The sequence below is a fragment of the Rhinoraja longicauda genome, chromosome 17 (assembly GCF_053455715.1).
Source record: "Rhinoraja longicauda isolate Sanriku21f chromosome 17, sRhiLon1.1, whole genome shotgun sequence".
NCBI lineage: Eukaryota > Metazoa > Chordata > Chondrichthyes > Rajiformes > Arhynchobatidae > Rhinoraja > Rhinoraja longicauda.
In genome coordinates, this window is record NC_135969.1 from 4,516,921 (window position 1) to 4,543,596 (window position 26,676).

General features: G+C 43.4%; 2 protein-coding genes across 5 annotated transcripts in view; one reads left to right on the top strand and one right to left on the bottom strand.

Moving 5' to 3' along the window:
• Positions 1 to 26,676, bottom strand: part of syn2b (synapsin IIb) — a 349,820-nt gene that overhangs the window by 43,836 nt on the left and 279,308 nt on the right. The window contains exons 6-8 of the mRNA XM_078413983.1: positions 8,727 to 8,789; positions 7,237 to 7,379; positions 5,204 to 5,278 (exon numbers count right to left, since the gene is read on the bottom strand). Of these exons, the coding sequence (XP_078270109.1) occupies positions 5,204 to 5,278; positions 7,237 to 7,379; positions 8,727 to 8,789 (281 nt within the window). The remainder of the gene's footprint in view (positions 1 to 5,203; positions 5,279 to 7,236; positions 7,380 to 8,726; positions 8,790 to 26,676) is intronic.
• The window catches only part of LOC144601577 (metalloproteinase inhibitor 3-like), a 54,127-nt gene continuing 49,379 nt past the window's right edge, over positions 21,929 to 26,676 (top strand). For 3 of the 4 annotated variants that reach the window (XM_078413783.1, XM_078413785.1, XM_078413786.1), the window contains exon 1: positions 25,290 to 25,595. In XM_078413783.1, the coding sequence (XP_078269909.1) occupies positions 25,466 to 25,595 (130 nt within the window). In that variant the 5' untranslated portion in view covers positions 25,290 to 25,465. Of the gene's footprint in view, positions 21,945 to 25,289; positions 25,596 to 26,676 lie in introns of those variants that run through there. The other variant, XM_078413784.1, reaches the window with a different exon arrangement.

Sequence of the window (26,676 nt, forward strand, 5' to 3'; positions counted from 1 at the left end):
GCTATAGGGGCTAGTGGAATCAAGGGATATGGGGAGAAGGCAGGCACAGATTACTGATTGTGGATGATCAGCCATGATCACAATGAATGGCTCGAAGGGCCAAATGGCCTCCTCCTGCACCTATTTTCTATGTTTCTCAGTGTCTACGTTTCAATGTTTCAATGTTTCTATTTTCTGTTTCTATGTCTCTATGTTTCTATGTTTCTATGTTTATGTGTTTCTATGTTTCTGTGTCTCTATGTTTCTTTGTTTCTGTGTTTCTGTGTGTCTATGTTTCTATGTTTCTGTGTTTCTATGTTTCTGTATTTCTATGTTTCTGTGTTTCTATGTTTCTGTGTTTCTGTGTGTCTATGTTTCTATGTTTCTGTGTTTCTATGTTTCTGTATTTCTATGTTTCTGTGTTTCTATGTTTCTGTGTTTCTGTATTTCTATGTTTCTGTGTTTCTGTGTTTCTATGTTTCTATGTTTCTGTGTTTCTGTGTTTCTATGTTTCTGTGTTTCTGTGTTTCTATGTTTCTATGTTTCTATGTTTCTATGTTTCTGTGTTTCTGTGTTTCTATGTTTCTGTGTTTCTGTGTTTCTATGTTTCTATGTTTCTATGTTTCTGTGTTTCTGTGTTCCTATGTTTCTGTGTTTCTGTGTTTCTATGTTTTTATGTTTCTGTGTTTCTGTGTTCCTATGTTTCTGTGTTTCTGTGTTTCTATGTTTCTATGTTTCTGTGTTTCTGTGTTTCTATGTTTCTGTGTTTCTGTGTTTCTGTGTTGGTCCAAATTCAAGTTTGTTTTCTGCTGCTGTAATTATTTATCTTTACAGTAATCTTGGATGGACTTTGACCTATTCAGTTTTGATGATTATTATAGAGCTGGTTCTATATTCCTTTGGACAAGATAGCCTTTGTGTATATGTATTTATGAATAAAGTTCATGATATGTTTGAATGGATTTATGTACATCTAGGCATCATGAGCCTTGTTGGAGTTGTGGGTCCTTCTTAAGTGTCCAACACAATATTCCCTGTGGACTGAGCATGTGTATATAAGGTCAGGAGATGTGATAGCAATGTTATAGACATCGAAACATAGAAAATAGGTGCAGGAATAGGTCATTCGACCCTTCGAGCCAGCACCGCCATTCAATATGATCATGGCTAATCACCCAGAATCAGTAGGAAAGAACTGCAGATGCTGGTTTAAATCAAAGGTAGACACAAAATGCTGGAGTATCTCAGCGGGACAGGCAGTATATCTTGAGAGAAGGAATGGGTGACGTTTTGGGTCGAGGCCCTTCTTCAGTCTGAAAGGTTTTGACCCGAAACGTCACCCATTCCTCTCTCCAGAGATGCTGCCTGTCCCGCTGAGTTACTCCAGCATTTTATGTCTACCATCCAGAATCAGTACCCTGTTCCTGCTTTCTCCCCATATCCTTTGATTCCGTTACTGTCACAGATATGATTCTGCTTCACAAATATTCCTGATGGTGATAATAGATGTCATACAGGGTCACAGTTTAGCAAATAACATTTTAGGGTCAAGGCCAAGTTTCAAAATAAATTCTTCTTAGACTAATTAAGTTCCACTTAATTAATTCTCAAATTGTGAATGTTGTGACTAAGGCTGAGTCATTTATAGGATGAAGATGATTGAAGTTGTCAGAAATTAGTTTTATTGGAAAATTAAACCATTCTACCATTTGACCCTTTGAAACAGTTTTGGCTCAGTTACAGAGTCATAGAGTGATACGGTGTGGAAACAGGCCATTCGGCCCAACTTGCCCACACCGACCAACATGTCCCAGTTACACTAGTCCCACCTGCCCGCGTTTGGTCCATATCCCTCCAAACCCGTCCTATCCATGTACCTGTCTAACTGTTTCTTAAATGTTGGGATGGTACCTGCCTCAACTACCTCCTCTGGCAGCTTGTTCCATACACCCACCACCCTTTGTGTGAAAAAGTTACCCCTCAGATTCCTATTAAATCTTTTCCCCTTCATCTTGAACCTATGTCCTCTGAGTTGTTACTTTCTCAAGTTTAAACTGAAGATAGACACAAAATGCTGGAGTAACTCAGCGGGGACAGGCAGCATCTCTGGAGAGAAGGAATGGGTGACGTTACGGATCAAGACCCTTCAGACTAGTCAGGGGAAAGGGAAACAGTTTGGATTCAGTGCAGGAATAACAAAGCTATCCTGATAACTCTTCAGAATATCAGAGATTCTGTAGTCTGCTTGTAAATGCAGATCAGAAAACTACTATGGGATGCATTCAGAATCTGTTGTGATTAGACCAGTGAGTAAATTAAACATGAAGTATGGTCCCCTGGCTGATTGCCCTGGATGGTGTTGAGCGTCTTGAGAGTTGATGGTGTGGCACTCTTCCAGGCAAGCAGAAAGTATTTCATTTCATCCTGACTTGTGACTTGTTCCTGGTGGAGAGGCCTTGGGATGTCAGAAGCCAGACCATTTATCAGATGATACCCAGCCTCTGACCTGTTGCTAAAGCTACAGGATTTAAGTAGCTTGTTCATTTATGTTCTGGTTAATGATGATTTTCACAATATTGATGGTAAGGGCTTTATTAGTGATAGTGCCATCCAATGTCAAGTGCAGGTGGTTAGACTCTCTATATATTTAAGGCAGAGATAGATAGATTCTTGATTCATACGGGTGTCAGGGGTTATGCGGAGAGGCAGGAGAATGGGGTTGAGGGGAAGATAGATCAGCCATGATTGAAGGTGGGGTAGACCTGATGGGCCAAATGGCCTAATTCTGCTGTTATCACTGATGACCTTATTTTCTAGATTTTTTTCTAGATTTTAGAGATACAGCGCAGAGACAGGCCCTTCAGCCCACCGGGTCCGCACCGCCCAGCGATCCCTGCACATTAACACTATTCTACACCCACTAGGGACATTAAAAAAATTTTTTTTTACGTTTGCTCACCCAATTAACCTACAAACCTGTACGTCTTTGGAGTGTGGGAGGAAACTGAAGATCTCGGAGAAAACACACGCAGGTCACAGGGAGAACGTACAAACTCCGTACAATACAGCGCCCGTAGTCAGGATCGAACCTGAGTCTCCGACGCTGCATTCGCTGTAAGGCAGCAACTCTACCGCTGCGCCACCGTGCCGCCCTGGTACTAGTTATTGCCTGGCAACTTCTGCGGCACAACTATTATTTGTCATTTGTCAGCCCATGTTTGAATGTTGCTACATTAAGACAAGGGCTGTTTCCTTTGCTGAGGAGCTGAGAATGGAATTGACTAATCGGCAGCGAACATCCCCACTTTCCACCTTAACACGGAAGAAAATATCGCACGTGAACCAGCTGAAAATGGTTTGACCTGGGACATGGCCTTGAGGCAATCCTGCAGCCAAGTCCTGGGATGGGAAAACTGATTTCTGACAACCTCAACCAGTTTTCCTAGGCACTCCATCCTATAAAATGACTCAGCCTGACTCACAACATACAGCATTTGAGACACTTTACCTCACCTTAATGTGAAAATACATACTGAAAAGAACACATAAAATAAACACCAGAAGGACAGAGTAAAAATAAATAACATATACAGGTTTTATTACTAAGAGATTTTTTTAATCATTTTTCTCCCCATTCCAACTGGTGCAAAAGATTAAAATACAAATCTGTTAAATTAACTATGTTTCTCTTATAAATATTTTTGTTTAAAATTTAGGACTCAATAAAGCTAAAACACAAAATGAGCTTAAATACATTAAAATACTATTGTACCTATATGGGATAAATACAAATGGCATGTGTAATGCTCCCAATTTCATGGTGCACAGGACCATTTTCTTGTGTCAATTACTCCAAAATGAAACAGATATAGATGCCTGGAAACTGAATTAAATATTACACCTTTTAAAAAAAAACGCTGCTCAATATTTGTGTTGTGAGATGTGGTAACAAATAATTCTGGGGCATTTTCCAGCACATTGGAAATTCAGCTGGGTATAAATGAATCCTGTACTCCAGATACGTATCTGTATCGGGGTGATAATATTCCCAGTGAAACGTTCCTTTTGGACCATTACATTGGAACTGTGGGGAATCTGTGGAATTCTTTGCCACAGAAGGCTGTGGAGGCCAAGTCAGTGGATATTTTTAAAGCATGCATAGATGGATGCTTGATTAGTACAGGTGTCAGAGGTGATGGGGAGAAGGCAGGAGAATGGGGCTAGGAGGGAGAGATAGATCAGCCATGATTGAATGGCGGAGTAGACTTGATGGACCGAATGGCCTAATACTACTCCTATTCCTTATGACCTAGTGACCTTTTGACCTTATGAACTGGATCATGTTGTCCCAGGACTGATTGTTTTCAATTCTTGCAGACGCATGTCTTATCTCTGAACCTATTGATCCAAACCAGGATGCAACAGCCTTCGTCAGGCATTGCATCCACCATCACCCAGCTTCGAAGCCGAATACCAACCAGCACAATTTATAATATGAACGCCCACTCTGTTGGACGCATAGTCCACGTCTTAAATTTGCAGTGTAGAGGGTGGTTGGTCATCATTCCTAAGCACCTGGATGCTGTGCCCATTCAGAGCACCCTTTCTGATGCACCTGTTTCTAGATAGGCACAAAAAAGCTGGAGTAACTCAGCGCGTCGGACAGCATCTCTGGAGAAAAGGAATAGGTTGAGACCCTTCTGAAGATAATGTCACTGCATTGTCACAGCTGTTTGTCCCGCTGAGTTACTCCAGCGTTTTGTGACAGCGTTGGATTCACTGGCGGTGGTCTTGGAGGGGAGGATGCTCCTCAAACTGCGGAGCGTCTGGGACAACGCAGCTCACCCCCTCCATGACACGCTGGTCAACCTGAGGAGCACTTTCAGCAACAGACTGGTCCCACCAAGATGCAGCACAGAACGCCACAGGAGATCCTTCTTCCCTGTGGCTATCAAACTGTACAACTCCCCCACCTGCCCCCTTCTGTCGTGGGGTAGACTGAGACTGAGACTGAGACTGACCCCCCCCCTCCCTCCCCACCTCCTCAATCTTTGCACACCCCCCCCCCAAGCCTTTCCACTTTCCACAAGTGATAAGCCTCTTCACTTTAATTTCGTGTTTCATGCATTTTGTGTTTTATGACTGTTGGCAGATCAATTTCCCTCCTGGGATAAATGAAGTATTGTACGGTGATACTACTGCCTTGTATTGACGATGAACCCACCTCTCTGTCATTGCAATCTGCTCAAGCATGGCTGACCCAGTGTTTGTTTTCCAGTTTCCAGATATTGACGTTCTCCTAGGAAAGGGAAATAAGTTGCAATTGGAGTATTTAGTTCCATTTCTCAACGATTCTGTAGTTTAATATCACAGATTGCTCTCTAAACATGTCTATCATGAATTTACATGCAATGACCTCTTGTCCCATAGGCTGGCATCATTGTAGCCTAATTCATTAATCAAATTGTAATCTACATTTTGAATAGATCTCACCAGCATGTTGGTTTTAGAAACATAGAAACATAGAAAATAGGTGCAGGAGTAGGCCATTCGGCCCTTCGAGCCTGCACCGCCATTCAATATGATCATGGCTGATCATCCAACTCAGTATCCCGTACCTGCCTTCTCTCCATACCCCCTGATCCCTTTAGCCACAAGGGCCACATCTAACTCCCTCTTAAATATAGCCAATGAACTGGCCTCAACTACCTTCTGTGGCAGAGAATTCCACAGACTCACCACTCTCTGTGTGAAGAAATGGTTTAGAATGGATATAGAAAGAATCTAAAAATATTCCAGTGTGTTTCTTATCTAAATTCACATCCATAATCCTGCTTCATAATTAAACAGTCTGAACTGATCACCTTACTAAATAATTACCCTTCCATGCAAGTAGCAGGAAGGTCATTCTTAATTACATTTTCCCATTTACTTCTGCAGCTTGAGAAACTGCCAAATGATTCAACAGGTAATAATCTTGAACTCGTGCTGGAAAGCTATTATTTGAAAAATATATACTTATCTTAAGCAATTCTGTTGCAGTGAAAAGCATATTGCTCAGGTTTATATTTTAGAAACACCTTTCCAAGCTTTCCTATTGTACAAATTAATATTTCACACCAACAGGCTCCACTAGGGGAAAGCTCTACAGTGTGAATTGGTGGTCGAGTGAGATGCAAATAGTGAAAACAGATCTTCCAAAATGGCAATTTGACCCGTGTGAGAGTTGATTGATTAGCACGGTTAAGTAGCCCAGGTTAGATAAATGTATTTTCCCCCTTTTTAACTTAATTTTTAAATCACAGTTTGTGCAACTGTAGTTAATTGATGCAGACAACAGTTAATTAACAGCACTGGAGTAACTCAGCGAGACAGGCAGCATCCATGGAGAGAAGGAACGAGTGGCGTTTCTTCTGAAGAAGGATCTCTCGACCCGAAACGTCACCCATTCCTTCTCTCCAGAGATGCTGCCTGTCCCGCTGCGTTGCGTACTCCGGCACTTTTTTTGGTTTATCTTCAGTTTAAACCAGCATCTGCAATTCCTTCCTCCACAGTTGATCACCAGTCACTGGTTAGATATTAATTAAGCCAATGTGCAGTTTCTGACTAATTTCCAGGAGAATAAAAAGCAATGTAATGGTCCACCTGCTTTATTTCAACTGGAGAGCACAGTTTGGGGTTGTGAAGGAGTGAGCTGGATGATCATTGCAATGGATATTATCTGTTTTCTAATCGGTTTAATTAATTGACTTTAAATTCCCCATCTGCCGGTGGGATTATGAACTATCCTCCCTCCCCTCCCCCCCTCCTTCCCCCCTAAAGACCATTAGTACACACCTCATGAATTACTAGTTATTAACTATCAGGTTACATTCCGAGATGAGAACGTTTTTTTTTACACAGAGAGTGGTGAATCTGTGGAATTCTCTGCCACAGAAGGTAGTTGAGGCCAGTTCATTGGCTATATTTAAGAGGGAGTTAGCTGTGGCCCTTGTGGATAAAGGGATCAGGGGGTATGGAGAGAAGGTAGGTACGGGATACTGAGTTGGATGATCAGCCATGATCATATTGAATGGCGGTGCAGGCTCGAAGGGCCGAATGGCCTACTCCTGCACCTATTTTCTATGTTTCTATGTTTCTATGTTTTTATGTTTCTAAAGCTGCATCGCTATTTCTGTTTCTATGTCATTTATGTTAAATCCAGTTCTTTGCAGTTAAATCACACACTTTAATACACGATATATAAGGTTTGCTCACATGTAAGCCTTGTAATTATTGCCTATTTTTTGAATCCTGATATCATATTTGGAGTCTATGAAAGGTTCTGTTGTGGCGTAGGTGTTGGCCAAGGCGACAATGCTTGCAATGTCCTGAAAATCGTAATGATTTTCCACTTTCACCTGGTCCGTCCAGCCAGCCAGGGGTGGCGTGGGAGAGAGGGAGGAGAGAAAAAGAGAAGGCAAAAGAATCAGATGCAGTGGATCGGCTGATAGATTAGATTTTATTTAAAGACATCATTTAAAAAATTTCCCCCAAATGCCGACATTCCACTTCTATACACTGTAAATGGCTCGATTGTAATCGTGCATTGTCTTTCCACTGACTGGCTTGTACGCAACAAAAGCTTTTCAATGTACATGTGAGAATAAACTAAACTGAAACCAAAACTGAAACATTGCATATTTCAACAGTGTATGAAAAAAAAAAGCACAATTGGAAAGAAGCTTTTCATTTTTGAATCATAATATATTTTGTGAGGTGGATAATTCAGTGTTATGCGAAATTTTCCAAAATTAATTCCCCAAGTGCCTACATTATGCTTCTGTTGCATAATTCATCACACGGTGTATGAATGCACAAAGTAAGATTTAAAATGAACTTTAGATTACTGAATCACAATCACAGGGCGGCACGGTGGCGCAGCAGTAGAGTTGCTGCCTTACTGCACTTGCAGTGCCAGAAACCCTGATTCAATCCTGACTACGGGTGCTGTCTGTACGGAGTTTGTACGTTCTCCCTGTGACCGCGTGGGTTTTCTCCAAGATCTTCGGTTTCCTCCCACACTCCAAAGATGTGCAGGTTTGTAGGTTAATTGGCTTGGTGTAAGTGTAAATTATCCCTAGTGTGTGTAGGATGGTGTTAATGTGCGGGGATCGCTGGTCGGTGCGGACTCGGTGGGCCGAAGTGCCTGCTTCCGCGCTTGTGTCTCTAAACTAAACTAAACTAAACAATAGACACAAAATGCTGGAGTAACTCAGTGGGACAGGCAGCGCCTCTGGAGAGAAGGAATGGGTGACTTTTCGGGGTTGAGACTCTCCTTCAGACTGAAGACCCAAAACGTCACCCATTCCTGCTCTGTCCCGCTGAGTTACTCCAGCATTTTGTGTCTATTTTCGATTTAAACCAGCATCTGCAGTTCCTTCCTGCACCAAACAATATATGTTGTGAGGTCGGTAATGACAATTGAAGCATTGATTTGGCCAACTTCAGCTCGTGTTAACCAGCTTGCGCTCAATATTGCAAACAGTGTGCTGACCCTTTATGCACTTGGATATCAACCGTAAACTGAGTGGGTTAAATGGCATACACCAAACTGCAGCCCTGTGGGCCTGTAGTGTAGTAACACAGCATTACCTGGAAACAGTGAGAACCTCTACATTAAGATTTAGACAAATGTTTCTGTTCTACCACGGTCTTTTTGCCAGAGTGCTGGCTGTTGGCTCAGTTAACAGCAGAAGATCACTTACCTTTCCCATGCCTGAGTGAGCATGTCCAATCTTCACAACAACAGGAAATGTTGGCATGGTTAACTGAAAACACAAAAAACATTCACAACATATTTATCAAATTTCATTTTCATTCACAACAGGACATATATTTTTTATAACAAAAGGAAGTACGACATCAGTATTTGTAAGAACATTCATGATTCCAGGCCTTTCAGTCCAACTCATCCATGCTGACCGAAATGTCCATTTACGCTAATCCATTTTCCTGTATTCAGCCCATACCCCTCCATTCCTTTCCTCTCCATATACAGTACCTATATAAATACTGTGTTTGTACCTGCCTCTACCATCTTCTCTGGTAGAGTGTTCCAAATACCCACCACTCCCTGTGTGAAAAAAGCTCTCACCTCAAATCTCCTTTAAATATCTCCCCTCTCCTCTTAAACATATGTCCTCCAGTTTTAGGCTTCTCTCTCCTTCAAAAACGATTGTGACTATATCCCTGCCGATCATGCTGCCTTCCAGCGCTTGCAGAGCCAGACACCCACGTTCGATCCCGACTACGGGTGCTGTCTGTACGGAGTTTGTACGTTCTCCTCGTGACCTGCATGTGTTTCCTTCGAGATCCTCCGTTTCCTCCCACACTCAAACGACGTACAGGTTTGTAGGTTAATTGGCTTTGGTAGAAGTGTAAAATATCCCTAGTGTGCGGAAGATAGTGTTAATGTGCGGGGTTCGCTGTTCGGTGCGGACTCAGTGGGCCAAAGGGCCTGTTTCCACTCTGTTTCTCCAAAGCAGGGGTCTCCAAACTTTTTAGCATGAGGGCCACATTATATATTTGGCACATTTTTGCGGGCCATAGGAAAAAATAAAGAAATGTCAGTTTTATAAATTTAATGAGGTTTATATGGCAACAAATACATAATATTCAATTTTTAAAAAGAGCTTGAAATATTGGAATATATATATATACCATAGGTATACAATTATTTATAAAACAGAAAAAATACAGAGACCACCAGTGGGCGTGCAGACAGTGTAGAAATATCTTATGATATAATGGCGGAGTTACTCATGGTGGGCACTCCGCTAAGAAATCATTAAAATTTAAAATTATTATTAAGTCGGCAGCCCTCAAGCCCTCAACTTGATAGCCTACCTGACGTCTAAGATCGGAAACTCCCGTCGAGATCGGCCCTGAAGACCGGAGAACCGAGGAGGAGGGAGCCGCTGGTGACGATGGACATAGTGAGTGGGCCGGTAGGAGAGGGGTAATGCCTCCAGAGCCTGCAAGGTGGGCTGCAGAAGGCGTTTCCCCAGGACACACAGGCGGTCGGTCGGGCGAGGAGAGGGACCTCGATCGACGAGCCGAGCCAGTAGAGGGCGACGGAGAAGGCCCTACAGCACCCTGGGGCTCGCCTGGATCGGGAGCCGCTCCAGTACATCCAGCGCGCGGACTGACCCGACTATGAACTTTTGTAAACGGCGCCAAAATATGGTGGTGACTTGTGCACGTGTGATCTGCGCTAAAATCTCATTCCACTGTGCAGTGCACACGTGACAATAAACCACCATTGATATAGGTCGCTGAAAAAAAAAGTTCCCATGCTACCACAGAACCCGCAGCACGGAACATACTTGCTGCGGACCGGATATAATCTCGTGGCAGGCCGGATGTGGCCCATGGGCTGCAGTTTGGAGACCGCTGCTCTAAAGGAAACTAAATTAAACTGAACTAATACTCATTATTTCATGAATCTATATAAAATCAGTCCTCATCCACCTGCATTCCAGTGAGAACAATTCCAGCCTTTCCAATCTCTCCCTTCCATTCCTGGCAACATCTTGCTGAATTTGTTCTGCACTCTTTCTGGTACTAACATATCCCTTCTATAGTGTGGTGACTAGAACTGCAAACAGGAGTGCAAGTGTGGCTATACCAATGTCCAGCGGCAACCTAATGTGACTTGTACACCATAGGTCTATCTATTGAGGCAAGCAAGCTTCACTATCTTATCCACTGTGTCACCAGGATTTAGAGAAAATTCTGAAACAAGGAACTGCATGTGCTAATTTATTGGGGAAAAACACAAAGTACTGGAGTAATGAGCGGGTCAGGCAGCAAGCCTGGAGAACAAGGAAGGGGACGTTTCGGTTCGGGACCCATCACATGTAAGATCACAAAGCAATTTCATTTTCCAACTAGGAAAATACATAGCAACGAAATGGGCGTGTTTGTGGCCCTATCACATCCCCCTTACTTATCTCCACCAGCCATCTCTCTTCAACCACGTCAGTCTGAGGAAGGAGGGCCCTGATCTGAAACATGGCATCCCCTCCACACATCCTGCTTGGCCCGCAGGATGAGCTCCTCCAGTGGTTGGTTTTGTGTTTTAAAATAATTGTTGTCGTGATGCCCTGCAACTATGCCGCTGGCGTTTTTTGGTAACAATGTTAAGGCCACAGAGTCAGACAGCACAGAAACAGGCCCTTCGGCCCAACCCGTACATGCCAACAAGCAAGATGCCCCATCTAAGCTTGGCCCATTGGCCCAAATTCGGCCCACATCCTACTAAACGTTTTCTTATCCATGTCGAAGTGTCTTTGAAATACTGTTATAGTATCAGCCTCAACCACCTCCTCTGGCAGCTCGTTGCATATACTCACCACCCTCAGAGTTAAATAATTGCCTCTCAGGTTCTTATCAAATCTTGCTCCTCTCACCTTAAATATATGCCCTCCTGTTTTTGATTCCCCTACCCTGATTTTACAGTTAGTATAAGAAGATAACTGCAGATGCTGGTACAAATCGAAGGTATTTATTCACAAAACGCCGGAGTAACTCAGCAGGTCAGGCAGCATCTCGGGAGAGAAGGAATGGGTGACGTTTCGGGTCGAGACGTAGTGGGTGACGTTTCGGGACTGAAGAAGGGTCTCGACCCGAAACGTCACCCATTCCTTCTCTCCCGAGATGCTGCCTGACCTGCTGAGTTACTTCAGCATTTTGTGAATAAATATTTGATTTTACACTCCTCTATAAGATCACTCACTAGCCTCCTGCGCTCCAAGGAATAAAGTCCTACCCTGCCCAACCACTCCCTATAACTCAACCCCTCAAGTCCTGGCAACATCCTTATAAATCTTCTCTGTACTCTTTCCAGCTTAATGACATCATGTGTCCTACCCCAGAATCAATTAAACCTTAATAATTAATACAATCAAAATGTTTCACGGTGATTTTACAGATAAATCTATTTACTAAAACTCTTGTTTGTTTGTTTGTTTGTTCCTGAACTACAGCCAAAATGGTACACGATAGCGCGACAATTTTAGGCCCACCTTACTCACTGTCGTCCCTTTGGTGCTAATGGAAGAAGTTTCATTGAAATCGGTGTTATATTTTTAAACTTATTCACATTTAAAGTTTAAATCTATCTCCTAGGGAGGGAGGGGGAAGTGCGGTTGAGGGAGAGGGAGGGAGGGGGGAGGAGGGGAGGATAAGGAGGGTTGGGGATGGAGTGGGGAGAGAGGGGAAAGGTGGAAGCGGAAGGGAGGAGGGAGAGGGAAGGGAGAGGGGAGGGGAAGGAGGGGGATGGGGAGGTGGGGGGGAGAGGGGAGGGGGGGCCCTAGCAGCTGCGGCTCACCTGCAGTCCGTCTGCCTTTTGTGTTTTATGTTGTTTTTTTGTCTTGATTGTAGTGTGTAGATGTGATGTAGTGTTTTTTGTGGTTATGTACTATGTGTGGGGGGGGGGGGGGGGGGGACTGTAAAATTGTCTCTTCCGAACGGAGACCCTACCTTTGTTTCTGGGTGGTGTCTCCGTTCCCGCTGCGGCCTACCATCGGCCAAACACCTGGAGCTGGCGGCCTCCACCTGGGACCACCTGGGCTCTGGTTTGCAGAGCCCGCGGACCGGACTCATCATCTGCGGAGCTGGCTGCCTCCGGAGGCTGTGGTGGCGCTGCGGGAGCGGCTGCGACTCGCCTTCGGAGGCTCCGGAGGCTTCGGCCGCGGGCCGCATGGATATCGGAAGCTCGCAGCCCCTGGGTGGGGGCCGACATTGGGAGCTCCGGCAGCGGCAGCGTCTTCGCCCGCCCCGGATCGCGGGGCTTGGGTCGGCCCGCCGCAGACCTTGCACCGTCCGGTGCGGCCTGGAACGTGGCAACTTCAACAGCCTGACTGCGGGAGAAGACGGCAGGGGAAGAGAAAAGACATTCTGGCCTTCCATCACAGTGAGGAGGTGACTGGAGGAGACTCACTGTGATGGATGTTTCTTTTTTTTCTGTTCTGTGTTGGTTGTGATTGTGTGTGAAATTGTTTATTTTTATTGCTCTATTGCTGGACTGTGGGTGACCTTTCATTTCACTGCACATGTTGTATGTGTATGTGACAAATAAACTTGACTTGACTTGGGAGGAGAGGGTGCTGCACCAATGCAGGAGAGGTTTGGGCCCAACGGGTCCACTTGACCGATGTCTTTATAAAATTGCATCAAAATCCCTGCATGGGAACTTGGCCTTTAGATCAGCCATTACATGCCACTGAAGATAGGCACAAAACGCTGGAGTAACTCAGTGGGACGGGCAGCATCTCTGGCGAGAAGGAAATGGCGACGTTTCGGGTCGAGACCCTTCTTCAGGCTGTGACCCAGTACTGCAAGTTCAAAACCCATTCACGTCTGATTAGTAGCATTTGGCAGGTTAATTAGCTCGTGACAGTCTCGTGCTACTTGAGACGTGCGCTATAGCTGTGCCCTATTCAGATTGATATAATATTTTGTTTTTGTCAAAAGATTGAATTAAATCCAAAATACTTGAGACTTGCCATTTATATTGGAGGTCAGCGCATATGGAGGTTGGAATCAATGGTACTGTCACTATGGCATCCCAACTTCCTGCAACAGTAATTTGAGCATCTGCGGAAGACGTAGAAATCTCATATCTCTGCAGCAAAGTCTCCAAGGTTCTCACTTGTTGTAAAGTGAAAAGCCAAAGCGAAAATCTATGAAACAGATGCACTGAGTCTCTTGCCCAGAGTAGGGGAATCGAGGACCAGAGGACATAGGTTCAAGGTGAAGGGGAATAGATTTAATAGGAATCCGAGGGGTAACTTTTTCACACAGAGGGTGGTGGGTGTATGGAACAAGCTGCCAGAGGAGGTAGTAGAGGCTGGGACTATCCCATCGTTTAAGAAACAGTGGACAGGTACATGGATAGGACAGGTTTGGAGGGTTATGGACAAAGCCCAGGCAGGTGGGACTAGGGTAGCTGGGACATTGTTGGCCGGTGCGGGCGAGTTGGCCATAGGGCCTGTTTCCACACTGTGTCACTCTATCACTCTATGAAACATGTCCGACATACATGACTGGCCTGTAAGCAGACCGGCACAGCCTCGACGGGGGAGTTGTCTCTGGCCGCTGGAGACCCTGCAACAGCCTGGGGGTCGGCTACACCGGGCGCTGCTCCAAGAGACCTCAGCGTGTGGACCGGACGCGGTTTACTGGAGGACACCATGGCTACGCTTGGCCAGGCCGACCCTGCAACGCCACCAGGACAACGGGCCTTGATGGTCAGGCCAAGCGCCCTGCACTTACAACAAATGGGACTTAAAAATGGCACCAAAATGGCTCTGTATACTGTCTCAGTGCACTATTGCTATACACGGACTGCATCTGAGGTGCCTATGTAAGAGGCATCTAAGTGCTACGTACAGTGATACTTGTACTGAACTGTATACAAAAATGAATTTCATGATACCTCGGCCCATGTAACAGTAGAGTACCATTGAACCATTGTATGTCAGGCATGCTGAATATATCCTGGCACGGGTGTGACTGATATGTACGTATATTTACTGTGAACAAGCTACCTTTTGAAAGTGGCTCGACAATACTGGATCGTGAGCTTTTGGAATCACACCATTGTCTTTCCCAGGAGCTGTTTCTGTTTTTCCACCCAATGCACTCTCTGGAATGGCCAAGAATGGGACGGGATGTGAGGAAATCTATGATTTTTAGGCTGACAAAAAGATTTAGAACCTCTTTATTCCGAAAGAAAATTAAATTAGATTTGATGAAGTGCTGTGCTGTTTTATAATTTCAAAACCTTTATAACAGAAACCTCTGCTGACATCCGTCAACACTGAAAACCTTGTGCGGTCTGTTTACATTAATTACATGGAAACAATTAACTGCCAATGTACCAAGTCACACAGTCATTTGCTTTAATCAGTCAGACTAGCATAATAAGCACATAACTAACCATGGAGAAAACTAATGGTTTCCGTTACCAAATGCATGAATCCTAGGGGTATTAGTTGGTGTACAAAACCTATCAGTTACCGTTCATATCTTGTCAAAATTTCTATTTCCAAATTATCCTCATTACAAATAAATTTCATACTGGCTCTACTATATTTCTCATTTAAGAAACATTGTTTTGCCTCCTGTCTTGTGACAATAACCAGCAGAATTGCTGTGATGTGCTGTGTTATGTTTGAAGGAAAGCAAACTGATTGCCTTTCTTGGATCCCTGGGTTCTGCCTTGCCTGGTGTCATGTTGAGGAAGGAACTGCAGATGCTGGTTTAAACCAAAGATAGACCCAACATGCTGGAGTAAACTCAGCGGGTCAGGCAGCATCTCTGGCGAGAAGGAATGGGCGACGCTTCGGGTCGAAACCCTTCTTCAGACCGAGTGCCAGGGAAGATGGAGATACAGAGATAAGGAAGTGTGAGGTATGAAAATGCGACATGAAAGGGGGTGGAGATCAAGGAAAATGTAGAATAGATCATTGTTGGCTGGGAGAAGGTAACAACAAAGCAAATAGAGTTAAAATGTAATCGGGGACAGTCAGACCGGGCAGAGAACTGGGAAGGGGAAGGGATTGACTTCTCTAACTTCAAGTACCCTTGCTTTCCCTCTCTGCATCCCTCCCCCTTCCCAGTTCTCTGACCAGCCTGACTGTCCTCCATTACATTTTCTCTGTTTGCTTTGATTTACATTCCACTCCCTTTCATGTCTCCTTTCCACACATTACACTTCTTGTGAAACAATAATAATGGATTAGGTGGCCCTGTTACATGTTTTTGGACAGTATGTTCTGAACAGTGAAGTTGTTCTTTGTTCCTAAAGGTGGCATTACATTACTCGTGTTTTCTTTGAAATTTACGCTAATGATCTAACCACTGTGCGTGAAGCATGTTCCTTTTATTGCTCCTGATTTAAGTTCTGCCCCCCTGACTTGACTTTTCATAATATATTTTCCCATAGAATTCACAGTGTGCTTTTCAGTGACACCATTACCAGCGACATTGATTTGGCCCATTGAGTCCAGTGGCTCCTGGAGCATTACTTTCCCACACTCGCCTTCCCTGTAACCCACTAATCTCACACACCTCACTCACATGGGTAGGACAGGCTTGGAGGGATATGGACCGAACAGTTGGCAGGTGGGACTAGTGCAGCCAGTGTGGGCAAGTTGGGCCGAAGGGCCTATCTCCACACCATATCACTCTATGACTCTATGGCCTTGGGCACCACCACTCACTTAAGCAAGAGAGGAAATTTACAGTGTCTTGTAGTTAATCTACAAGTCCGAATATCTTCTGGGTGTGGGGGCATATGTGTGAACCTCCCGTGGTCACTAGGGGAACATGCTATCTCCACACAATCTGCACCAGAGATGAGGATTGAACCCTGGTCTCTAGAACTATGAGACAGTGGCTCTACCAGCTGTGTCACAGTGCTGAAGGTGACTTGTTGGCAGTTCTCTATGAAGCCAGTGGTAAAAAGTACTTCTCAGGCCAATATGTTTATTGAAATTGGAAACAAGATAGACAAACAGAAGAAAAAGATTTTAAAAAACAATGGATTTGCATTTATATAGTGCTTGCACAAAATAGCTTTGCTGTGAATTTTACAACAAGCACACTCACTTCACATAGAAAACAGTCCTCATGATCGGACAGCTCACTACCAATCAGAGCTGCACTTCTACAACTACAACATACTCTTCTCACTTCCCAACTCACTGATCTCCCACTCAACAGCAATTATCATGAGTACTATGTGTAAGAAGGAAGCCTTCGACGAGGTCCCACATAGGAGATTAGTGGGCAAAATTAGAGCACATGGTATTGGGGGTAGGGTACTGACATGGATAGAAAATTGGTTGGCAGACAGGAAACAAAGAGTAGGGATAAATGGGTCTCTTTCGGTATGGCAGGCAGTGACCAGTGGGGTACCGCAAGGCTCGGTGCTGGGACCGCAGCTATTTACAATATACATTAATGACTTGGATGAAGGGATTAAAAGTAACATTAGCAAATTTACAGATGACACAAAGCTGGGTGGCAGTGTGAACTGTGAGGAGGATGCTATGAGGTTGCAGGGTGACTTGGACAGGTTGTGTGAGTGGGTAGATGCAGTTTAATGTGGATAAATGTGAGGTTATCTGCTTTGATGGTAAGAACAGGAAGACAGATTATTATCTGAATGGTGTCAAGTTAGGAAAAGGGGTAATACAAAGAGACCTGGGTGTGCTAGTCACGGAAAGGAAGCAGGCAGTGAAGAAAGCCAATGGAATGTTGGCCTTCATAAAGAGAGGAGTTGAGTATAGGAGCAAAGATGTCCTTCTGCAGTTGTACAGGCCCTAGTGAGACCGCACCTGGAGAATTGTGCGCAGTTTTGGGCTCCGAATTTGAGGAAGGATATTCTTGCTATTGAGGGCGTGCAGCTTAGGTTCACGAGGTTAATTTTCAGAATGGCGGGACTGTCGTACGTTGAAAGACTGGAACGACTGGGCTTGTATACTCTGGAATTTAGTAGGATGAGAGGGGATCTTATTGAAACATATAAGATTATTAAGGGATTGGACATGCTAGAGGCAGGAAACATGTTCCCGATGTTGGGGGAGTCCCGAACCAGGGGCCACAGTTTAAGAATGAGGGGTAGGCCATTTAGAACAGAGATGAAGAAAAACTTTTTCACTCAGAGTTGTGAAGCTGTGGAATTCTCTGCCTCAGAAGGCAGTGGAGGCCAATTCTCTGGATGCTTTCTAGAGAGAGTTAGATAGAGCTCTTAATGATAGCGGAGTCAGGGGGTATGGGGAGAATGCAGGAACTGGGTACTGATTGTGTATGATCAGCCATGATCACGGTGAATGGCGGTGCTGGCTCGAAGGGCCGAATGGCCCACTCCTGCACCTAATGTCCATTGTCTATTGACAGCTCACTACCAATCAGAGCTGCACTTCTACAACTACAACATACCCTTCTCACTTCCCAACTCACTGATCTCCCACTCAACAGCAATTATCATGAGTATTATGTGTCAGAAGGAACTGCAAATACTGGTTTACACTGAAGATAGACACAAAATGCTGGAGTAACTCAGCGGGTCAGGCAGCATCTCTGGAGAGTAAGTGGCATTTTGGGTCGAAACCCTTCATCAGAAGGTATTTATTCACAAAATGCTGGAGTAACTCAGCAGGTGAGGCAGCATCTCAGGAGAGAAGGAATGGGTGACGTTTCGGGTCGAGACCCTTCTTCAGACTGATGTCAGGGGGGCAGGACAAAGGAAGGATATAGGTGGAGACAGGAAGATAGAGGGAGAACTGGGAAGGGGGAGGGGAAGAGGGGGACAGAGGAACTTCATCAGAAGGGTCCGATGATGGGTATCGACCCGAGACGTCACCCATTCCTTCTCTTTAGATCTCTCACCCATCAGAATGGGTGACTTTTCGGGTCGAGACCCTTTCGCAGACCCATCTGATGAAGGGTGTCGACCTGAAATGCCATAGCTACTCTCCAGAGATGCTGCCTGACCCGCTGAGTTACTCCAGCATTTTGTGTCTATCTTCGGCGTGAGTATTGACTGCTCAGCGCTCATTCTCCAACCCCGACCAACACATTCCTCGAGCAAGTTCGCACAGGACTGAACTGCCACAACGTCAAACTGCGGCAGAGTAAATGTGCATTTGCGCAGTCAGAGGTGGTCTACCTTGGACTCAAAGTAGACGCCAACGGACTGCGCCCTGTGAAGGCGAAAGTTGACGCAGCAGTGAATGCTTCACAAAGCCCAACAACGTGTCAGAGCTACGATCATTCCTTGGGATGGTGCAGTTCTATGCACGAATGCTTCCAGATTTAGCAACCGTGCTAAAGCCACTACATCACCTGCTACAAAAAGATGGGAAATGGGTGTGGGGAAAGGAACAACAACGTGCATATGACATCTGCACGAAAAGCCTGGCAAGTGACAAACTCCTTGTTCACTATGACACAACACGCGAGATGAAACTTGCTTGTGATGCTTCAAGTTATGGTGTAGGTGCAGTGATCTGCCACGTAATGGATGATGGACAGGAAAAGCCTAGTGCTTTTGCCTCCCGCACCCTATCACCGAGTGAGCACAATTATGCACAGATAGAAAAGGAAGCACTCAGCATCCTGTTCGGAATCAAGAAATTCCACCAGTTTCTTCTCGGCAGACCATTCACCCTTGTGACTGATCACAAACCACTACTAGCGATACTTGATCCTAAGTCAGCTATACCTTCCATGCCGGCATCAAGGATGCAGCGATGGGCAATTCTGCTGTCCCAGGATGACTACAAGGTGGAGTACAGAAGCTCCAAGTGCAACGCAGTCGCAGATGCGTTGTCCCAGTTGCCCCATGGGAACTCTGACGTGGGAAGTGAAAACTCAATCTACACACTGCAAGTTGTAGATGAAGACTTTCCAGTGACTGCAACAGAAATTGCAGCAGAAACAGAGAAAGACACTGTGCTGAAGAGTGTCCATGAACAGACTGTCGACCTCCCCGTGGTGAGCCCTGTCAACTGACCTCAGTCAGGCGAACGGCAACAAACAGAGACAGCAGAAGCAGAAGCAGCTTCATAACTTCTGATGCCTCAAACGCAAGAAGAAGAAGAACAGACATTGAATGGTTGGACTGAAATCGATAGTGGATTAAACTCAGTTCTGAACTCAGAACTGAAGCCTTTCCATAATTGACGCCGTGAATTATCATGTGAGCAAGGAAGCATTAAGTGGGGTCACAGCGTGGTTGTACCAGAGTCTTTGAGAAACAAGATTATGGACGAACTTCACGCCGAACATCCTGGCATAGTAAGCATGAAGTCAATTGCCAGAGGTTTCGTGCATTGGCCTGGTATTGGCAGTGACATCGAGTCACTGGTGAGCAAATGTAGCATGTGCCAAAATTGCCGGAGTAATCCACCAAAAACACCACTGCAACCCAGGTCATGGCCAAGTAGACCTTTTCAGAGAGTTCATGTAGATTTTTGTGAAAAAGGTAATGATCATTTTCTGGTACTAGTAGATAGTTATTCCAAATGGATTAAGGTTAAGCACATGGGGTCAAGCATTATTGTTGAGTGTACCATAGATGAGTTGAGATCAATTTTTGCATGTCATGGTTTACCGGAAGAACTTGTTTCTGGTAACAGGCCTCAGTTCCGTTCAGGATATGCCTAAGTCTAGTTCAACCCAATTTGGCCTTGAGAGTTGAGCAAAAACAGTTAAGTCAAAAACGCCACTTTGACTCCCACAAAAAGGAGAGGAAGTTCAAGTCAGATGAGCAAGTTGGTGTTCTCAGTCCTCCCAACAAGCCCAGTCGAGACAAATGGGATGTTGGGAAAATAGTGGAAGTGTGTGGAACAAAAAGATACTTAGTTGAAGTTGGGGATAAGATCAAAAGTGCTCATGTTGATCAAATGAGTCCAGCCAAAGATGAACCAAAAACGGAGCATGAATTCCTAATCCCTGAGTATTTATCTGAAAGTGAGTTGGAAAAGACCACTGTGGTTGAAGCACAAAATTCAGTTAGAAAGAGACAAAGAAACAGATTCCTCTGGTCAAAGTCAGCGTACTAAAACAGAGCAAAACAAGCCAACAGTTGAGTCAACACCTAAACCTGTTACACCTGTTACAGTTACACGATCAGGCAGGATCCGTAAACCAGTAGTTAAGTTAGATTTGTAAGTTAGATAACTCACTGCACAAGTAAAATGAAAATGTGCAGATATGCAAAATAAATGGGCGGCACGGTAGCGCAGCGGTAGAGTTGCTGCTTTACAGCGAATGCAGCGCCGGAGACTCAGGTTCGATCCTGACTACGGGTGCTGTACTGTAAGGAGTTTGTACGTTCTCCCCGTGACCTGCGTGGGTTTTCTCCGAGATCTTCGGTTTCCTCCCACACTCCAAAGACGTACAGGTATGTAAGTTAATTTGACTGGGTAAATGTAAAAATTGTCCCTAGTGTGTGTAGGATAGTGTTAATGTGCGGGGATCGCTGGGCGGCGCGGACTTGGTGGGCCGAAAAGGTCTGTTTCCGCGCTGTATATATATGATATGATATGATATGATATGATATGAAATATATGATGTTTATCATTTGAAATTTCATAAATACAGGATAAACAATACTGGTTTAAATCAAGTATCACAACAACAAAATTGTAACCGAATACTTAAATTTAATACTTAAAAAAAGGAGAGCAGTGCAATGTATTCATACATATTCATGTGTCATGTTAATGAGTTGGCGTTCAATATAAACAGGGAATGCTGGGTAATAAAAACAGGCACGTGATACCGGCAACTAATGTGTGAGCCTACTTCTTCACCGACTTAAAAACAGTTTATTTCCCTGGGCCATAAGAACTGTGAATGGAAATACTTGACTTGATGTGACTCTCACTTTCGTTGCACGTTTTTTTAATATATACAGCATCTTAGGTACAAAACTCATTTATTATTTATGTTTTTATTGGTTTTTATTGATATTGGTACTTGTTGTGCTGGTTCCTATGTTTGTGCGATTGTTTTTGGAAGATTTGCACTGTCGCACTGTTTCAGATGTAGCACTTCTAATTTCGTGGTACCGTTCGTACAATGACAATAACGGCATATTATTATTATTATTATTATTATTATTATTATTATTATTATTATTATTATTATTATTATTATTATTATTATTATTATTATTATTATTATTATTATTATTATTATTATTATTATTATTATTATTATTATTCATTCTGCCGTCCGGAATATAACAGTGACAGATTTTGTTTTTCCTTTAGTTATTCCCTTGGTGTCCAGCCTGCACTGTTGTGTCTCCGGACTGAGTGTGTTGGATGGCCAACACCAGGAATTACATGTCATGAAGCACAATGGAGAAGGCAGGGCAGGTAAACCTAACCTGTCAACAGGTAAAGTACAGCCAAGGTGGCTTAGATGTTGTAAGTGACGTGGATGACAACATGAGCCCCTGAAAAAATGGTTTGCCGATGGATGCGATAAAATGTGTTCAGAACTCAAACTTGAATATCATTTCTAAAATGAACGCCATGAGCTAAATGGCTTCCTCCTGACTGTAACCATTATGGAGATTCTTTCATTTCAATGGAATGAATTCTGGAGGCATGGGGCATAATTTAACCATTGGTACATTTGACTGGGGATTGACTGATTTCTATATTAGTTATCTCTATCACTTCATGCCTTAAGCACAAAATAGCTGTGTGGACATTTAAGTGAACATTGCTGTTGTGTGTGATGAGCATTCTCTCAGTTGGGCTAAAAGGCTGAGCCACCTGGTTTGTATCTGGTAGTGGAAGCAGATCTACTTTCTCCCAGAATTGCATTTTGTCCATAAATGCTGAACCCGATTTTAAAACTCATTGCAATTAGCGCCCAAGTTTTAACTTCTTCTCTATGCAAGTAGACAATAGACAATAGACAATAGGTGCAGGATGAGGCCATTCGGCCCTTCGAGCCAGCACCGCCATTCAATGTGATCATGGCTGATCATTCTCAATCAGTACCCCGTTCCTGCCTTCTCCCCATACCCCCTGACTCCGCTATCCTTAAGAGCTCTCTCTATCCAGCTCTGTCTTGAATGCATTCAGAGAATTGGCCTCCACTGCCTTCTGAGGCAGAGAATTCCACAGATTCACAACTCTCTGACTGAAAAAGTTTTTCCTCATCTCCGTTCTAAATGGCCTACCCCTTATTCTTAAACTGTGGCCCCTGGTTCTGGACTCCCCCAACATTGGGAACATGTTTCCTGCCTCTAACGTGTCCAACCCCTTAATAATCTTATACGTAGACGTTGAGCAGCCAGAAACAGTGTGCCAGACAACAATAAATAAAAGTAAGTAATTTTATGGGTTGTCAGTGAAATACAGTAATATACTTTACAGCGGCATAGTGGTAGAGCTACTGCCTTACGACACCAGGGACCCGGGTTCGATCCTGATGTTGGGTGCCGTCTGTACGCAGTTTCTACGTTCTCCCTGTGACCTGCGTGGGTTTTCTCCGAGATCTTCGGTTTCCTCCCACACTCCAGAGACGTACAAGTTTGTAGGTTGATTGGCTTTGTATAAATGTATAAATGTAAAATTGTCCCTCGGGTGTGTAGGGCAGCATTAATGTGCGGGGATCGCTGGTTGATGCGGACTCGGTGGGCCGAAGGGCCTGTTCCCACGCTACGTCTCTAAACTAAACTAAAGTGAGATCAAGAGCACCAAATGTAGCAGACGAGGTTGGAAGAGATGCATGTGAACATTTGTCTCACCTGGAATGGCTGCTGGGGTCTCTGGGCAGAAGGGAGCGAGGAGTGTCAGGCCAGATGCACCTGGGGACAGGTGAGTTAGGGTGGGAAGAGATGAGTGAACCAAGGAGTTGTGGAGGCATGTGCAGGTTGTAATACAGTAGGAGTGGAGGGGAGGGGAAGTGGCGTGGTTAATAGAGGTGGAAGGGCAGGAGGACCCAGCGGCGTTGGTGTTAAGGGCCCCAGGGGGGGGGTGAGCAGTAGGTTTCCTAAACCGTTTCTTTTTGGGTAAATGGGCGCGTCATAATGTGATTGCATCACCCATAGTGTTTGCTGCAACACGTTAAAAGAAAACTTTAATTTGAAATAAAAGTACAGGCTGTACTTCCAAAATCACATGGCAGCAGATATATTGTTTGCTGCAGTGTTAAATTATTCTGCCAACATCATAGCCGCGTTTGAACAAGGTCAATGGAGAGGTTCCTTAGAAACTTAGCTTGACTATAACTCCCCCATGTGGCTTGTTCAGCCTTGAGGGGGACATTAACTGTACTCTAACCCTGCTACACGTAAAGCTAGCCCCAGCTTAAAGTAAATTACAAAACCAAATATGATTTCAATTATATCTTCAACTCAGTCCTATTAGCTAATCTTTTCCTGCTGCAAGTTTTTTTTAAAAACATGTTACTGATTTTGATAATAGACAATAGACAATAGACAATAGGTGCAGGAGTAGGCCATTCGGCCCTTTGAGCCAGCACCACCATTCAATGTGATCATGGCTGATCATTCTCAATCAGTACCCTGTTCCTGCCTTCTCCCCATACCCCCTGACTCCGCTATCCTTAAGAGCTCTATCTAGCTCTCCCTTGAATGCATTCAGAGAATTGGCTTCCACTGCCTTCTGAGGCAGAGAATTCCACAGATTCACAACTCTCTGACTGAAAAAGTTTTTCCTCATCTCCGTTCTAAATGGCCTACCCCTTATTCTTAAACTGTGGCCCCTGGTTCTGGACTCCCCCAACATTGGGAACATGTTTCCTGCCTCTAACGTGTCCAACCCCTTAATAATCTTATACGTTTCGATAAGATCCCCTCTCATCCTTCTAAATTCCAGTGTATACAAGCCTAGTCTCTCCAATCTTTCAACATATGACAGTCCCGCCATTCCGGGAATTAACCTAGTGAACCTATGCTGCACTCCCTCAATAGCAAGAATAATAATGATATTGATATTGCCAGTTCATAATATGGTATTACAGAAGTAAATTGTGCAGTAAGATGTCTTTCTTAACAATCAGTGAAGAAGTCTGGATTATGAATTCAGTACTGTATTATGCCATGTGGGTGACTGATTTAGCAATAAGAGCAAATAGAGTTGTCCATTAAACAGTGAAAAATCTCCACACTGAATCTATAAGTAAACTTAATATTCAAATATTTAGCGTCTCATTGGCATATCAATAGAAATAATTTAAACTAATATAATTGTGAATTAAAAAAATTATTTAGTCATTCTTTTTCAGTATTATAGTAAATTATATGAATCTTGGCAAGGATTTCATTTAAATTTAAATTACTTTTAAATTTAAATGAAAAAAGTGATGACATTTTACATTTAAATGAAATCCTCGCCAAGATTCATATAATTGACCATAATACATATAAAGAAATTCTAAATAATTAACATTTAATACAATTAAACGTATTACATTAACAATTAAAAGTAATTTAAATTTAATTAAATTTTAATTTAACTTAATTTTTTTTACTCTGAAACTGGAAAGTAGCCCCTACTACAGCAGTTACAATGAGTCACAACAAATGGTTTAAAATCACCTGAAACGTGGGCCTGGGGACATACAATGTGCTGTCATACAGGATTTCAATTAACGACAGACCTTTCCCTCCATGGGAAGGAGGGGCTAGAAAGAGGTGGCACAACCATAAATATGAGGGTAGACTGTGTTGAATGTGGGGAATCAGACAGGGAGGACCAGAAGCAAGGCTATTCTCTGGTGCTAATGCTCAGTAGGTTTCTATCTTCCACTCACTCCTGCTGCAGGCAAAATAACTTTGCTGTGACGCTCCTTCACACGGTTAAGTCTGCACACGGTCTACAACTTCTGCTGAGCTGTAAGATTTGCGTCTGTGTGTGTGTGTGTGCTAAAGGGGAACATGAGCAGCCCGATGACTGGCTTGCTACTCTCAGTGCTACTAGTTCTAATTCTGAGGCTCCAGGAGATCGTGGATGGATGTACCTGCCTTCCAGTTCATCCACAAGTTACATTCTGTAACTCCGATATAGGTAAGTAAAATGCTCTTTTGAAGACTGCATATTTAATTAGAAAAATTATCTTTATTTAAATGGTTGGTGGCTTTCAGACTTTGAACAAAATGATAATCAGTTTGGTTTAGGAATGTGGGATCTATCCGAAATATATAGTCCTACTAAATTTGATTGTCACTGAATGAAGCTGAATGAAAATTTATTTAAAGAAGAATGCAATCTTTGTTATGCAAAAGAAAATTAAGATTTAAGCACAATTCTTTTAAAATATCCAAGAGTGACATGTTTTAACCTGTCATTGAAATCACCAACAATTTTAAAACTATATGAAAATGCACAATATTTGCATTCCATTGCAAAAGCCATTTCATTCTGCACATTAAAAACAAATCTCTTCATATTCAAATGAAAAGACATTTGCAAAATTATTTTAGATACTTCAGATTGTAAATATAATATGTTTAACGGAACTCTTAGACCCTGTTTGTAAACTTCGCAATGGAATATTATTTATATAATAACTTATTTGAAAAAGTGACAATGCACATTAATTGACATTCAAACAAACGTAAATGTACTCGAGTTAGCCGAGAGGCTAGTTTTCATTTGAAATGGCGACCAAATCTTTAAATGCAGCCACGTTCTGGTCATTTAATGGAAGGAACGGTTAAACTAACTTTCAAGTTAGGATGGTTACAGTAAAAACAGTTTTTTCATCATCTCAACTAAGGCTCTAAACGTAATTGCAAAGGAGATTGGATTCAACAAGGTAAAGAAAACAACATTTAACACCACGTATATTTTCTTCTTGCTGAGGTGAACTAATTAACCTGAGTTTATAATCATTGGAGAGAATTTGATTGATACTAAACTTTCAGAGACCACCACCACAACTTTTGCAATTTCTGTCTCTGGTCTTTGTGAATACAAGAAGGAGAATTAATTAACCCTAGGCCAAGCACTTTTGCTGTTGATTTCCTTTGAAGTGATTAGTGATTAGCCCACACGAACAACTTGACAATCTCGCTTTTATTTCATGAGCCTGCCCTTTCATTCGATTTCAGCCAGCACACAGCGTGACAAACTGGGCTAAAGCTGC